Source organism: Lactuca serriola, chromosome 5 (assembly GCF_051521515.1).
Source record: "Lactuca serriola cultivar US96UC23 chromosome 5, Lser_US96UC23_V15, whole genome shotgun sequence".
NCBI lineage: Eukaryota > Viridiplantae > Streptophyta > Magnoliopsida > Asterales > Asteraceae > Lactuca > Lactuca serriola.
The window spans coordinates 249,851,282-249,866,598 of record NC_136412.1 but is presented as its reverse complement, the minus strand read 5'-3'; the positions used below and the strand labels follow the sequence as shown (position 1 = coordinate 249,866,598).

Genomic DNA, 15,317 nt, shown 5'->3' with positions numbered 1-15,317 from the left:
TTTAATGTTTCAGATAATCAACCTATTACTTGAATTACAACAATAGTTGTCTCATGCTCCGAGCATGCACACTATGTTACCTATGATCCTTACTTTGTGAAATAGATCAATTGAAAACCTTTCCAATGAAACTCATTTCATAATTCCCAATCCTTATCATTAGTGTAAGAACACAACATTCTTTCCACTAATAGAATATGTTAGATTCTAATATTTTATGCAATGATCCTTTCGTAATGTCATAGCACAAAAGTCACCAAGACTCGGCTTATTAAATTCCAAGGTATTCTATCGGAAATTGTTACAAGACACTTCCATAGACGCGAAGTCTCACATTCAAAGTACATTCCTTTGAACATCCTTCTTGCATAAAAGTTTCTAATCTAGACATAGACTCTCAATATCCAACTCCCAATATGGAAACATTTCCATATTTTCCATATGACAACTCATTCTAAATAGAATCTTATCAACATGGTCCATCCAATACTATACTTCTAACTACTCACAAGCAACAAATCCTTAGCGAACCTCAGATCGTCCTTTGATAGTTATTTAATTTTTTTTATTCAAACTTGGTTCTAGTCCTTTTCCCTCTTAATGCCCCGGGCACTTGGAAAATTAGAACGGTCGAATATTATGGCATATGCAATCGATCCTATACCCAAAGCATATAGAACACGATTGATAATGTCTCACATGAAGACGTGATACTTTACCAGTCTTCTACTATAATATTTCTAATTGCCATGTCCTCACAATTTTGTTTATGAAAAGGGATGCCGTAATCATAACCAAATTTTGAGAATGCAATTATCCTTTCCATATATAGAATTTCCTCATGTTGAACCATTCCAACACAACATTCATATATATATATATATATATATATATATATATATATATATATATATATATATATATATATATATATATTTGACTAAATTTGATTAAAATTCCACAATCTGAGCCTTTATATTTGAAATGAAGTATAATATTCTCTCCCTTAATTATAGAAAAACAACTTTTCAACCCCTGCAACTTTTGCAAAGTGAATCTTTGTTTTCTATAATTAATATTGCTAACTTGCAATACTTAAAATAATAATCATGCTCCCACTAACACAGTGATTATTTCCATACAAGCATAGCACTTATGCTCCCACTAGCTTTGACATGTATTCAGAAAACACTTGAACTTCTAGAAAACAATACTTATTGAATTCCAAAGTCCATATTTCTAATACTAGATGCTTCGATAATCCTTTATCTAAGCTTGTTAAACTCATACACCTTTTCTTAGATAAATTATATGTGCGTCTAAACAATTTTAGAACTCATGTTACTAAGTCTCAAAATGTTCAAACTAATTGCCAAATCTCACAATTCGATCTATGAAGAGGGATGCCGTAATCATAATCGAATTTGAGAATACAATTTTTCACAATTTCTATCTCCTTAAAATCTCTCTTAGCGAAAGCATTTCCTCACAATCATTTTCATGAAGGAGAGAAACCTTATGACGCTTAGATTTATCTGGTGTATGTGTTCCTATCCATATGAATTTGTCATAACCACAATCATAGGATAATGTTTGTGACAAATCCAACTCTTATGGATTGAACTTGTTCAATCTTGATTTCTTGCTTTATGGCAGCACGAATGCCCACCATTGCTTCCAGGTTGTTAAGCAGCTCACCCTTACTTATCAATGTACTTTCCATTGATCAGGGTGACTTGCCTCTATGCAATCAATTGAGAACTCGTAGAACTCATATGCATAATTGACTTAAACTGGAATGGCACAAAAACAAAATTATGTCAACACGATAGGTCGCCAACCTCAAGTCGTGTGCTAGTGATTAACTATTGGTTTATTCTTGATTAGCTCTTGAACTTTTCAAGACAATTGAGACTCCCACTGACTTCTTGACATATGTGATTCTCTTATCAAGGAACTTTCTTTGACAAAACAAATATTCAAGAGTTAGTGCAGTTCTTATCAAGACAAAAACACTTCACATAATTGGTCATAGTTGGTCTTTGTCTTATCCAAGACAACACAACTTACCAATTTCAAATGTGCAAGAATAATAAAACTTTTCCATGTTCTAAATTTGATGAGTGTTATAAACCTTCTTAAGACTTGTCACTCAAGTCACAATCTTGGAGTATGACTCTAAGACTTGATTTTGGAACGAAATATGATTGACTTCTTGATTTAACCATTTCCACGATTCCCGATTCCTCTTCTTAGACATACAAATGTACTAAGACTCACTTAGAGGATCAATTGAGATATGGTTCTTAATCATTAAGACTTATCATAAAACACAATAAAAGGTACTCTCCCTTCTTCTTAGAATAGAGAAACTTTTATCTTTCTGCCTTCTTGATTCTTCTTATTCATTCTGCCATTTATTGAAACCTTTTCAATCAACTCATAATTACACTTAATCTTATAAGTATAATCATATTTACTAAACTTTAGTAAATCATGACGAATATCTTTATCACTCTTGTGGTGGACTTGATCGACTCACAACCTAGTGTACTCGATCTCCTAGTCCTTCACTTGACACTTTGTCAAAGAATTAGTCTAATTTCCAAATATGAGGTTTCTCATTCATCACGCAACCAAGTTGTATGATTTCCAAGTTTCTATCCAATTGAAACTTGGGCGATGAGAAACTCTCCCTATTTGGTAAATTCTCGACATTTCCACAAATAACATAATTAAGAATCAAATCCATTATTGCTAATAGTAGAAACATTCAAACATCAATTTTTCATACATGCCATTGCAAGGATAAATAAATAAGACAAAATCAAATTATATTTTATTGCGGAAAAACTTTGTCCTTACAATGCAATTCAACTGAAAAAACTATGCTATTACATAATCCTAAGCAATCTATTCTAACTCCAAGTAGTAGCTCAAAATCCAATCTTCAAACAATGCGATCGAAATCCATTTTTCTTCACAATTAGATTCAACTCACTTCTTCCCTTAAGCTTCCTCTATTTTCTTCGATCCTATAAAAATTTCAAAATGTAATATTATTACATCATGTATTAAGAATCAATAATAGGAACTTAAAAGAGCTATATAGGGGATTTCATACCTGAAGAAGAGTCATAACACTAGATTCTCTCATCTCTTAGATCTCTCAGGTAGACAGGGTAGCTTCGTCTCCAATTCCCCTTCTCTTGGCAATAAAAGCAAATGGGCTCCTTTGGCAAAGCACATGGGATAATCTCATAGTTAGTCCTTTCTAGACTTCCAATGTTGCTAGTGTCCATTGAAGTTTGGGAGTTTGATTCACCAGACAAATTTGCTTAATCAGCACACCAAATCATTGCTGATTCGGCAGCTATAAGCAAATAGATCAAATCAATGAGGGTCACGTCGTGTTCCATCATATAGTACTCTCTTACGAACCCACTATATGATTCAGGAAGTGACTGAAGAACCCAGTCAACAGCCAACTCACCTGAAATCTCGACACCCAACATCCTTAATCTGTCAATGTGTGACTTCATCTTTAAGATGTGTGCACACACAGGTTTCCCATCTTCATGTTTCATTTCCATTAGGGCGTCGGTGAGCTTGAACTTTTCAAGCCTTCGAACTTATGGGTCAGGGAGAATAATTGGAGGAGGTGGAGGAAGTGAAGCATGATCTCTTGTTCCTTGATCGTATCGTGGAACGTCATCTTCCTTTGGAAAGCTTCTTCCATGGGATTTGGGAAGACCATTGTAAGATTCATACATCTACAAACCGGGAGAAAATTCAAGTTAGTTGATAAGTGTCCTTGATGTAACACCCAAATGAAACATCAAGGCTAGGATCCAACACAATACTCTACAACCTAGAAGAGGGATGCCGTGATCTAGTTGCAGAGTATTTGAAGATAAGTGAATGACGATTCACTAATTTTCCACCATGAAAAACAAAAAAAATAAGTTTTAAATGAATTGAAACTCTTAGATCTTTTGAAATTCATTGAACTTTTCAATGGCATGTTTAATCTCGATTATGCCCTTCAAGTTTGCGACTAGGATGCCGAGGATCACAAACAAGGTGTGAATAACCATACGAATCTACGTGGTGCACTCAATGCTACTATCACCTAATCAATGTGCCAGTTGGCTACACACACTCCATTGATCTATGATAAACATCGATCCACCCTTCGCCACCAATGTCAATCCCAAATTAGTGTGCCAGTTAACCACACACGCTCCACTAACGTTTGACGAGGGTACAAAGTGTAATTCCATGGATTAGCAAACAATTTCACATTTTGCCTAAAGTAACTAGAATTTGGGAATTTGTAAAAGCATGTAGTTACTTTGTGCTTCATTATACTTATAATGGAAGGTTTCGTCCTATCCTACCCGTTCGGCTAACGACTCTCCACTAGTCAAGAATGCGGTGGGTAAGAGTGGATACCCATTCAATCGCCATTTTATAGGCAATTTCCTTAAACACCCTTATAGACCAACTTCATGAATGAGGCCTACTGTAACATACACGTTTTGAAATTGTGTATTGTTATTATTAAAAGTGAATAAAATTGAATGTTGAGTTCTAACAGCTAGTTTTTACTAGAAATGAAGTAAAACTATGTTTAGAATCACTCATAAAATGTTGGAAGTCTTATGAGATTCCAATTAATAGCCAAATCATGAAAATTTAGCGAAAATATAAAATTTGATATAAATAAAATTTTATTATTGAAAGTTGTAGATAATCTCGTTAGAAACATTTAGGCGAAAACCTCATCGAAATTCGAGTTATAACGAAGAAGTTATGACCAAACGAAGATCCGTGATAAATCCGGAAAATACCTTGTCGCGTAAAAATTTAGTTTTCGATAAACTAATTTTTAGCCTTAGTAATGTAAATGAAAGTTGTAGAACTCGTGAAAATAATCAACTTTCATATAAACACCGTTTGAATCTGACTTCGTATGAGGAAGTTATGATTTTTCGAAGTTTCAGCTTAGCAGTAGACAGCTAAAAACTCGAATTTTATATCGAGTGATTTTTAGCCGACGCAACCTAAACGAGAACTGAAGGTCTCGTCATTAGTAGTGCAACGGTAAAAAGTCTAACGAAAACGGACGTCGGATGAAGAAGTTATGAATTTTTAACGGATTTTCCTGTCCCGGTCTGTTAAAAATAATAATATTAAAATTAAAATCAAAATTAGCCGACAAAGTCTAAACGAAAGTTGTAGAGCATAATTCTAGCTTCGCGTGCATATAAAGAACGTCAAAAATGGAGCTCGTATGCGAAAGTTATGGATTTTAGAAGTTTTTGCACATTTTTCGAGAAAATTCGTATGAATAGTGAAATGCCACGTCACCCTCGTATGCGAGGCTTCCACGTGTCGGACAGGTGTTCGCTTCTGATTGGACCGCAGCCTCGCTGGCACCTTCTGATTGGTCCGATGCCGTGTCCGCCTCGTTTCCGACGTCGTGACTCACCCTCGCCCGAATCCGACGCGTGTCGCGATGAGTCGTCCGAAGCTGCTTAGTCACCCGGTGACTCCTCGCATCCGAAGACGCTTGTTGCGTCCGAAGCGAGCCACCTGGAGCCCTCGCATGCGCGCCATCTGGTCTTCTCGCGAGCTGCCATCTGTCTCGCTGACTCCTCCTTCTGATCAGCGAACCCTCGCATCTCCTCCCTATAAATACAAGGCCTGCGAGCCTTGCCGAGGAATTTTAGAAAATTGCCATTTTTGGCCCCCTTTTTCCATATTTTGACTATTTTGACATCCCCCGAAGCCCCGGTGTCAATTTTAACACTCGAAACACGCCCCAAAGTGTCGTGAAGCCCGAAAATTTTATCTTTTCGGTTTTGAAGCTTTACCTTTTTAGAGTCCGGTTTTTAGCTAATTCTCTCGGTTTTCAACAAATAAAGCCATATTTGGAGCCGATATGCTGCTCAAATTACTATTTTAACCCCCGATTATTTTAAGGTGAGTTCAATATATAGGAACAATTGTATGTTATGTGTTATATGTGCTGTGTGTTTTTCAGTGTTATTATTCCGGGTTATTTTCCCGGGTTATTTTTATTCGCTATTTTTAATAGCAAAGTTATACCTTTGGCCATGTAATCAGTAAAAGGACTTAGATTCACGGTGGTACTGGTATGTAGCCTCTAGCCATGTAGAACATGTCTCATAAGAGCATGACTTCTATTCTATGGCATTGGCAGAAGGTTAGATAGGACTGGTATGTAGCCTCTGACCATGTAGAGCATGACTCCGTAAGAGAATGAACTCTATTCTATGGTATTGGTAAATGGTTAGACAGGGCTTTAAGCCTGAAATCTACCAAAATGTTAATCCGAAGTTGTATATCTTCTGTGCCGTTTGGGCCAAAAGCTTTATTCATGCATATCAAGCATGGAAATTGTTATGTCTCATTGATCATAAATCTTTGAATCAAATCTTGAGTTGATATTGAAAGCGTGACATATGATACGCATATGCTATTGTTGTTCTTGTTCCCTTTTGCTTCTGTCATATTGATATATATAAGGCATAAGATTATATTGTATCTATTTATTGAATTCACTAAGCGTTATCGCTTATCCCTCTTAATATTTAACAATTGCAGGTGATGAGTATCCAATATAGTTTTATACTGCTGAAAGATTTAGAATAGTTAATACTATTTCTATGTATTTTAATGTTCATGTATGTATATGAATAGTGGATTCCTGGGTAGATATGAAATGTAATAAAACTTAGTCGGTTTGTATCCAATCCTTTGTAATCACTTTATCTATATAAAATATTGTTTTATAAATATACATGTAGCATGTTTCGAGGAAGTAACTTAAGAATAATGTTGGAATAGTATGAAAGTTTGGGTCTTTTATAAATACGAAAGTTGGGGTCTTTCACCTACTAACGGTAAGACTGACTATTTACTTATACATATATAATATTAGACTTTTAATGTCATATATACATAGTATAGGGTGTATTTTAAACTTTTAAAATACTAGGCGGTCTAATTTAATTAATTATACTTTTAATTTCATTAAATGTAAACCAGAACTTTATGGATTTATTAACTCTCATTTAATTATACATTTTAATTAATTAACAAAACCATAAGGGTGTAATTTGAACTTTTCAAAATACGAGGGTTTTAGAATTGAACATTTCAAAATTAAACTTTTAATCAACTTGTAAATTCCAAAACTTGAGGGCAAGTTTTGAAACTTTTCAAAACACACAAGATCAAATTGCAAATAATTTAAAATTAAACAGTTAATTTATGATTATCTAATTTGACCTTTAATTTTATTTTAACAAGATAATTCAAATCTAAATTACAAATAATCAATCTTTATCTAATAAAACAAATGATTATCTAGATTTTGACAATTATCTTCTATTTTGGCAAGGATAATCTCCAAATATGGATAAAATTCGAATTTTATTAATAAAAAACGTTTTAGGTAACTATCCACAGCCAAAACAGGTCAAAATCTTGAAAAATCAGCCTTCTGCGCCTTAGACTCATCGAGTCAGCAATGGACTCGTCGAGTTCCTAGTGGACTCGGGGAGTTCAGTCATGGACTCGGTGAGTCCAGCCCCTAGAAAGCATAATTTTTCAATTTTAAGCTTGAATGATCAAATATAGCATCAAATACATCAAACAAACAACCCTAGACTCTGATACCACTGATGGGTTTTGAGAACTACATCATTCCTATGATGTACATGCAAACCCTAATAACTATTGGATCTAGTTTGTCTAATGAACATGCAATTGAATATCCAAAGCTATAAACCCTAGATCTAACATATTATAATATGACTTAGGGTTTAGAGAATACCTTTGATTGTTATGTATCAATAACAATCAATTCCTTGCTTTGATTGGCTTTAGAAAACTTAGTGCCTCAAGTGTTGCACCTCTAATGGAGTCACAAACACCACGAAACAACTAGATGAAGAAGAAAGAGAATAAGAACTCCAAAAATGTCCAGGAAAACCTTCATAAGTGTTAGCCACGTTTTTGGGTCTCAAAAGGCCTTTAAATAGTAGGTAATTAGGGTTATCTAACAAGGAAACCCTAATTTGACTGCTTAAGCCCTAAGTAGCCCATAAACCCCTTCTGGAACATGCGTTGGACGAAAATCATATGGGCTTCCCATAGATTTCGTCCAACCTATATTCCAAGGTGATCCATAGCCCACTTGCAATTATCTTATAATTGGAATTTCAGTCTCCTAAGTTTAATTAATCTCTTTTAGCCACAAAATTAATTCTTTAATTAATTCTTGACTAATATTAATTAAACATTATGATTTCTCTTTTAATATATTATTCTTATAATATATTAATAAATCATAATTAATCATTTCCCTCCTTAATTCATCCTACAAGTTGCTATGGTGAAGGCAACCTAAAAATATCATGCTCATAATCGAGTCAAGTAAATACCAGGAGCGTAGCTACACTATGTGAAGGTGGGTCCCAGGACCTACCTTTTTTCTTTTTAAATACATTAGTTCTATACAAAAAAAACATAAGGAACTACTTTATTTTTGCCAAAAAACCTACATTTTCATACATTTTTTTTCCATTTCATTTATATAAAGAACACATTGATTTTGGTTCTAGATTTGCCAATGTCAAACACCATGAATCCATGGCCATATAAAACCATCATGTTTTATTAAATGCTACCAATTATATTGCATTATTAGTTTACTCTTTAATGGACAACACATTCCATAGTCCTTTCTTCTTGGCCCTAAAAGGACAAATACACTTTAAATCATTTATTAAACAAAATAATGGTCGTGACCCGTGTGTCACCATCCAGCAGTGATCTGTTCATTACCAGAATCCCCAATCACCACACGATTCTCTTCTCTTTCTGGCTCTCATTCAATCGCTCGACATGTCATCATGCTGTCACCATATCTTCCTTTCTGTCAACCTTTATTCGTCTCAGATTTACTTCTCAATTGCACCCGTTGATCTCCGTATTGTTAAATTTGATTTAGAAGGGCGGGAGTTAGGGTTTCGGTAACAAATTATGATAGGAAAGCATTAAGAAGAACCAAATTGATTCTACTGTTATGACGATTGAATACTCATGTTGTGAACCCCAGTTCTTTATTCATATTGGGATAGTAGTGTTGTTAGTTTTGTTTGCCGGATTGATGTCCGGGCTTACTTTAGGGCTCATGTCGTTGAGTCTTGTTGATTTGGAAGTTCTTGCTAAATCTGGGACTCCTAGAGACCGTATATACGCAGGTATTTCGTCCGATTCTTCCGTTTTCTGTTAATTTTTTGTTTTTACCTGTGTATTAATTGCTTGTGATACTTTGTTTTTTTTCTTGTAATTGGTACACATTTCTGCGATTTAGTGTATGCTTTTTCTGGATTTTTGTTTCTGTGCTCTTCTTATTAGCATGAACCCTTCTAATTTGAGGAACTCCTGTTAGAAATAGGTCCGAATCAATTTTACTTCTGGCAATTGAAGGGGAACGTCTGTTCACCCCTTTTATTAATGCAGTGATTCAGTGTGGTAGTGGTAGGTTGTATACACTTGGTGTTCTAATATGGTAGACAACATCACACTGTTTTCTAAAAGATATAATCTATAAAAAGAAAGATATAGGAAGTTGGGGATGGGTGTTCCCCTTCATAAAGTAATGTGCATATACTTAAAATATTTACAAATTAAAAACAACAAAGATTTTTAAAACAAGAAAACACAATCATGATACATTGAATAAATTAATGATTAAACTATATTAGCCAAATAAAGAGAAACTACTTATTTGAAAGGGAAAGAAAGAAACATGTACACTTCTAGCATTAGGATACAAGAGTCCAAATTTTCTTGTTCACTTTAATACCCCTAATGAGTATTAATTCATTGTCTCAACAGAGAAGATACTACCAGTGGTTAAAAAACAGCATCTATTACTCTGCACACTTCTCATTTGCAATGCTGCAGCAATGGAGGTAATTTTAGTTATAATTTATAAAAGCATTACAAGTTTTACAAAAGTTATCATCTTTCTCAGGCTCTCCCAATTTTCCTGGATAGTCTGATCACAGCTTGGGGTGCTATTCTCATTTCAGTGACATTAATACTTCTATTTGGTGAGGTGAGTAAAAGCTATTAAGTGATTAATAATGTTGAAACCTGAAACCAACATTCTTGTTATCACTTTCACTGATCATTATTACCATTTACTGTTTACAAATTGCTACTATCATTCACAGATCATACCACAATCTGTTTGTACAAGGCATGGACTTGCTATTGGTGCAACTGTATCTCCATTTGTGCGTGTTCTTGTTTGGATTTGCTTTCCTGTTGCATATCCTATAAGCAAGGTGATTCAGTATATCTTCTATATCATATAACAGTCCAACAGTTGTCTGAAACATGTGATCTTTAACTATATTTCCCAAATTGATCAGTTGCTAGACTATCTTCTTGGGCATGAACATGTTGCTCTTTTCCGAAGAGCAGAGTTGAAAACACTTGTTAATTTTCATGGGAATGAGGTATGTGTCTTTATTTTTTCTTGAGTAGATTACTCATTACAAAAATGGTTAAGATTGATCAAAATTGCAAGAGGAAACATCTTGGGACCAAAATTACAAAAAACAGCGATACTCAGGGACCATTTTTGTAATTTATCCGTTTATTTTTGTTTCAAGTTTCATAATTTGTTGTGTGTATCTGTATCCTTGAAAACAGGCTGGTAAAGGTGGAGAACTAACGCATGATGAGACAACAATAATTGCAGGAGCACTTGAACTCACTGAAAAAACAGCCAGTGATGCCATGACTCCTATATCTGATACCTTTTCCATTGATATTAATGCCAAACTTGACAGGTTTTGTTTACTAATTTTCTCAACAACCTTAATTATTTATTTATTTTTTAATCTTTAAAACTTAAAAACATCTCTGATCATTCACTACAACTTACAGGGAATTGATGAATATCATTTTGGAGAAAGGGCATAGCAGGATACCTGTCTACTATGAGCAACCAACAAATATAATTGGACTTATTCTGGTACTATTATTTATTTAATCTGTTACCATATGAATTTTATTTTTTTTGACAAGTAAATTTAATACTTTTGTTTTTTGGTATTTTAGGTGAAAAATTTGTTGACTATTCATACAGACGAGGAAGTCCCAGTTAAGAGTGTCACCATTCGCAGGATTCCCAAGTATGTTATAAATGTTTAAGTGATTTAAAAAAAAAAAAAAGAAAAAGTTTTCTAATTCAAGAATATATATATTTTTTGTTGTAGGGTTGCAGAATCTCTTCCATTATATGACATCTTGAATGAATTTCAGAAAGGTCACAGTCACATGGCTGTTGTTGTGAGACAATGTATTAAGACACCACAGGAGCCTGGAATGAAGACCCCATTATCTGGTAATTTTTTTTTTTTTTTTTTTAATTATTATTATAAAGATGAGGAGTGAGGAGGGCATTTATGTCTTTTGCACGGACGAGAGTGTCTAACAAACATGTGTTGCAATAGAGAAAGGTGTGAAGGAAGTGCGAGTGGATGTTGATGGAGATCATAAAACTCCTCTAGAAAAATCTTTACAGTCAAAAAGATCATTCAAGCAGTGGAAGAGTTTTCCAAGCAGGGGCAGTAATTCTTTCAAAGGCAACTTCAGCAGTAAAAAATGGAATAAGGAAATGTATTCAGACATCTTGGATATAGATGGAAAACCACTTCCAGTCCCTGATGAAGAAGCAGTTGGTGTAATTACAATGGAAGATGTAATTGAAGAACTTTTACAGGTAAATTCTCTAATATTAATATAACCACCCTCCTTTTTCCATACCAATGTACATTTTGACAAGGGCTTTTTTGTCATTTAGGAGGAAATCTTTGATGAAACGGATCACCATTTTGAAGAGTCATGATAAAAGGCTAGTAGTTTCCACTTGGAAAATGTTTGTAATCTACGGATTTGATTACCCAAAAAAGTCATGCATGTGTTTATATCGATGTTGTTAGCATGTTTGCGTTGTGGGTAATTGTTGATAAATATAATGAAAGATTTTTTGCATTAAGTGTTCATGCTTAAAATTACGGAATCGGTTGATGTATTTTAAAGAGAATTATGACTTAATTATTCAGTGGTAATCATTTAATCATCTTCCATTTTAGTTATTTAAGTCTATAGTTCTAATTAAATACAAAACTTAACTTGTGAGTTGATTCCAAAGAATCTTCTATTAAATTAAAGAAACCTCGTACAAGAGTATAGTGTCAAACTAAACAAAATTTAGTGGTATGTGTGTCGTCAAAACACAATTCAAAAGAAACAAAAGTACAACGTTGGAACTATACCACGCCCATCCTTCCAATTTCCAAAGCCTTTTTCTTAACAAAACAATTAAATAGTTAATGGTCCCTCCAATTAAGGGGGTGTTTGGATAGAGAAAAAATAGGTTGTTTATTGCTTATTGTTTAATCCCACCGCAATAAGCAAATTTAAGTGTTTGGATAGGAGTCTTTAAAAATCAGTTTATTGCGGTAGGAATAAGCAAAATAAGCTGATTTTAATAAGCAAGGAGGGGAATGCTTATCGTTTATTGCTTAGTGGTCATTTTACTCATATAAACTGTTTTATTTTGCCAAATACTTAAATGCTTATTGCTTATTACTTATTCCCATCGCAATAAGCTAATCCAAACACATTTTAAAAAAATGTTTATTCTCACCACAATAATCAAATAAACAATAAGCTAATAAGCTAAAAACTATTTATCCAAACACCCCCTTAGGTTTCTATGTTGACGATATTTTTTTTGGACGACGGAAATTCAATAAAAACCTTCTAGCAAGAAGCTAGAACCGAAAATACAAGGAAACCAAAAACGTTACACAATAGTTAGAATTTGATTTTGAAGCCATAAAACCTAGAACAACACCTTAGACATATTAGAGCGCCAATGAAAAGCTTGTGAGACGATTCTGTCAAAGATGAGACTTTTCTTAGACATCTCTTTTCCAAATAAGATCTTTTTTTAACAGCTAAAGATTCGTATATTCAAAGGATTCTAACAAGAAACTAGAAACCAAAAACCAAGATATCAATTACAAAGGAGAATATAACCAAGCATTTGAACTAACATTTATTTTGAAACCTTTACTATTTACCCAATCAAAAGAATTTAAAATAATTGAATAAAAAATAGCACTTGTACGAATGGTTTGTTGTCAAACAAAACCGAATTCCTATGTCTCCATAACACCCAAGCCATCATCAATATAATCATTTCCGAACATGATTTCTCCACCACAGTTTTGTGTGAATATCAACCCAAGAAAGCCAAATAAGGTCTTATCCATGAAAAGCTAGATATACCACCACATAGCAAATAAAACTCATTCCAACACATCCTTGGCAACCTTCCTTAAGCGCAACCCGTAAAACCACTGGGCCAATCGTCAAAAGAAAACAACACCAACACATCCAACCGTCAACCCCAACTGTAAAAAAAATTGATATTGTAACATCCCAAAAATCATAAGTAAAATTTCATTTTTAACTCAACCAAAATTCATCAAATACATCAAAAAACCAAAATAGTTATCAGAGTACTAATCCCAAAATCATAAAAATTGCGGAACATTGGCGGATGCGTTGCGATCAAGCTGGACCATTCCCTCTCGAACCAGAAATACCTGAAACATAAACTTAAACCATAAGCACAAAGTTAGCGAGTTTCCCAAAATACCATACATCATACATACATATCATACATAGCATACAATGGGTCTATTTCATCCCTATGAGTCGCTTCCGACTTGTTGAGTCCCTTCTGACTCCTTCGGTATCTTTCAATCGGTACGGGTGTATTTCACCCCTTCAGCTAAACATATATTAATACTGGAAAAAGTCACAAAGACAACAAACACATATATGCATATCAATAAGTGTCATGAAGATCACTACCATCCTATATCATAATCCAATGGGCCGACATTGTTGCCTTCGACCCACAATTGCAGTGAGGAAACTCACCTCAATCTGAAGATGCACAAATCACACTCTCTGGCTGCTGCTACCATGGCTCCTCACAATAAACATAGTCAAACCAACCCTAATCACTATTTAGAGTAATAAATGAAAGTTCAAATCATATTCCCTATCACAAAGGGTAAAAGACCCTTTTACCTTTCCTACTCTAGGACCAACAAGCCATAGCCCAAGGCCCACTAATAGCCCAAAAGACCCCGAAGGCCCAAGAATGGCCCAAAAGACCTCAGACCCAAGAATGACCCAAAAGACTTAAGGCCCAAGAATGACCCAAAATACCTAAGGTCCAAAAGGCCTTCTAGTGAATACGCCCGACGTACCACCTTATTACACCCAATGTACAAGTTCTTACATCAAAGGAGATGGGACTGAAACACATTACGATGAGTGTACGCCTATGTACGCCCAACATACGCCCCTGATTGCCAAAACTCCCATTAAGCACTTGATGCCTTAAGACAAAACGTCTAACTTCTAGATCTGATTCCAAGGTACATCTTAAGTCATAAACTTCATGACTTTGCATGGCTTAATGATGTCCAAACCAAAGCCCCAAAGTTATAACTTCACCAAAAAGGCCAATAACTCATGCATGGAAGAATTATACTCATCAAGATCTGATTTTTATGCTACATGAACCTCATATCTAACAAGAAATGACACCCTTAAGCTTTGGAGTAGCTTTTACTCACAAGAACCAAAACTATGGGCACAAAACATTGAAATTATAACCCAAAACTAGATCTACAAAAAGAACCATCAAGTTTGAAGCTTTATACCTCCAGGAGATAGATCAAGGCGAACAAGGTCTGGATCTACAAGCTCTAAGACAACCAACACTTCTCCAATGAACTCCTTCTTCTCCAAGATGCACCAAGAACACTCCAAAACACTCAAAAGCTCAAGGATCTCACAAATAGGGACAAGGTTTCGAATTTAGGGTTAGAGAGGATGGAGGCTTATGGTAAGAAGGGTTTGCAATAAGTTAAGGTCTTTAAATAGGGTCCAAGACCCAAATATTAGGGTTTGCTTCTGACTTGTGTATGCCCAGTGCACTCCTGGTACACTCAGTGTGCCATGGTGAACCTACGCGATCATTTAAGCCTAGTACGACCAACGTACACCCTATACGCCCAACTTAGTAGCCTAAACCCAAAACCTTCCTAACTTCTAATGGTCATAACTCTCGCATCCCAAATCCAGTTTCAGCATTCTTTATATGCTTG

At 34.7% G+C, this 15,317-nt stretch overlaps 1 protein-coding gene across 1 annotated transcript; it reads left to right on the top strand.

Moving 5' to 3' along the window:
• Positions 1-8,846: 8,846 nt before the first annotated feature.
• LOC145053985 (DUF21 domain-containing protein At4g33700-like) lies at positions 8,847-12,115 on the top strand. Its single transcript, XM_079002119.1, has 11 exons — positions 8,847-9,299; positions 9,940-10,016; positions 10,079-10,162; positions 10,281-10,394; positions 10,482-10,568; positions 10,765-10,904; positions 11,002-11,089; positions 11,176-11,249; positions 11,334-11,461; positions 11,571-11,839; positions 11,921-12,115. Exons 1-11 carry the CDS (start codon positions 9,122-9,124, stop codon positions 11,963-11,965), a joined length of 1,284 nt encoding a protein of 427 aa, XP_078858245.1. The 5' UTR covers positions 8,847-9,121; the 3' UTR covers positions 11,966-12,115.
• The last annotated feature ends 3,202 nt before the right edge of the window (positions 12,116-15,317 follow it).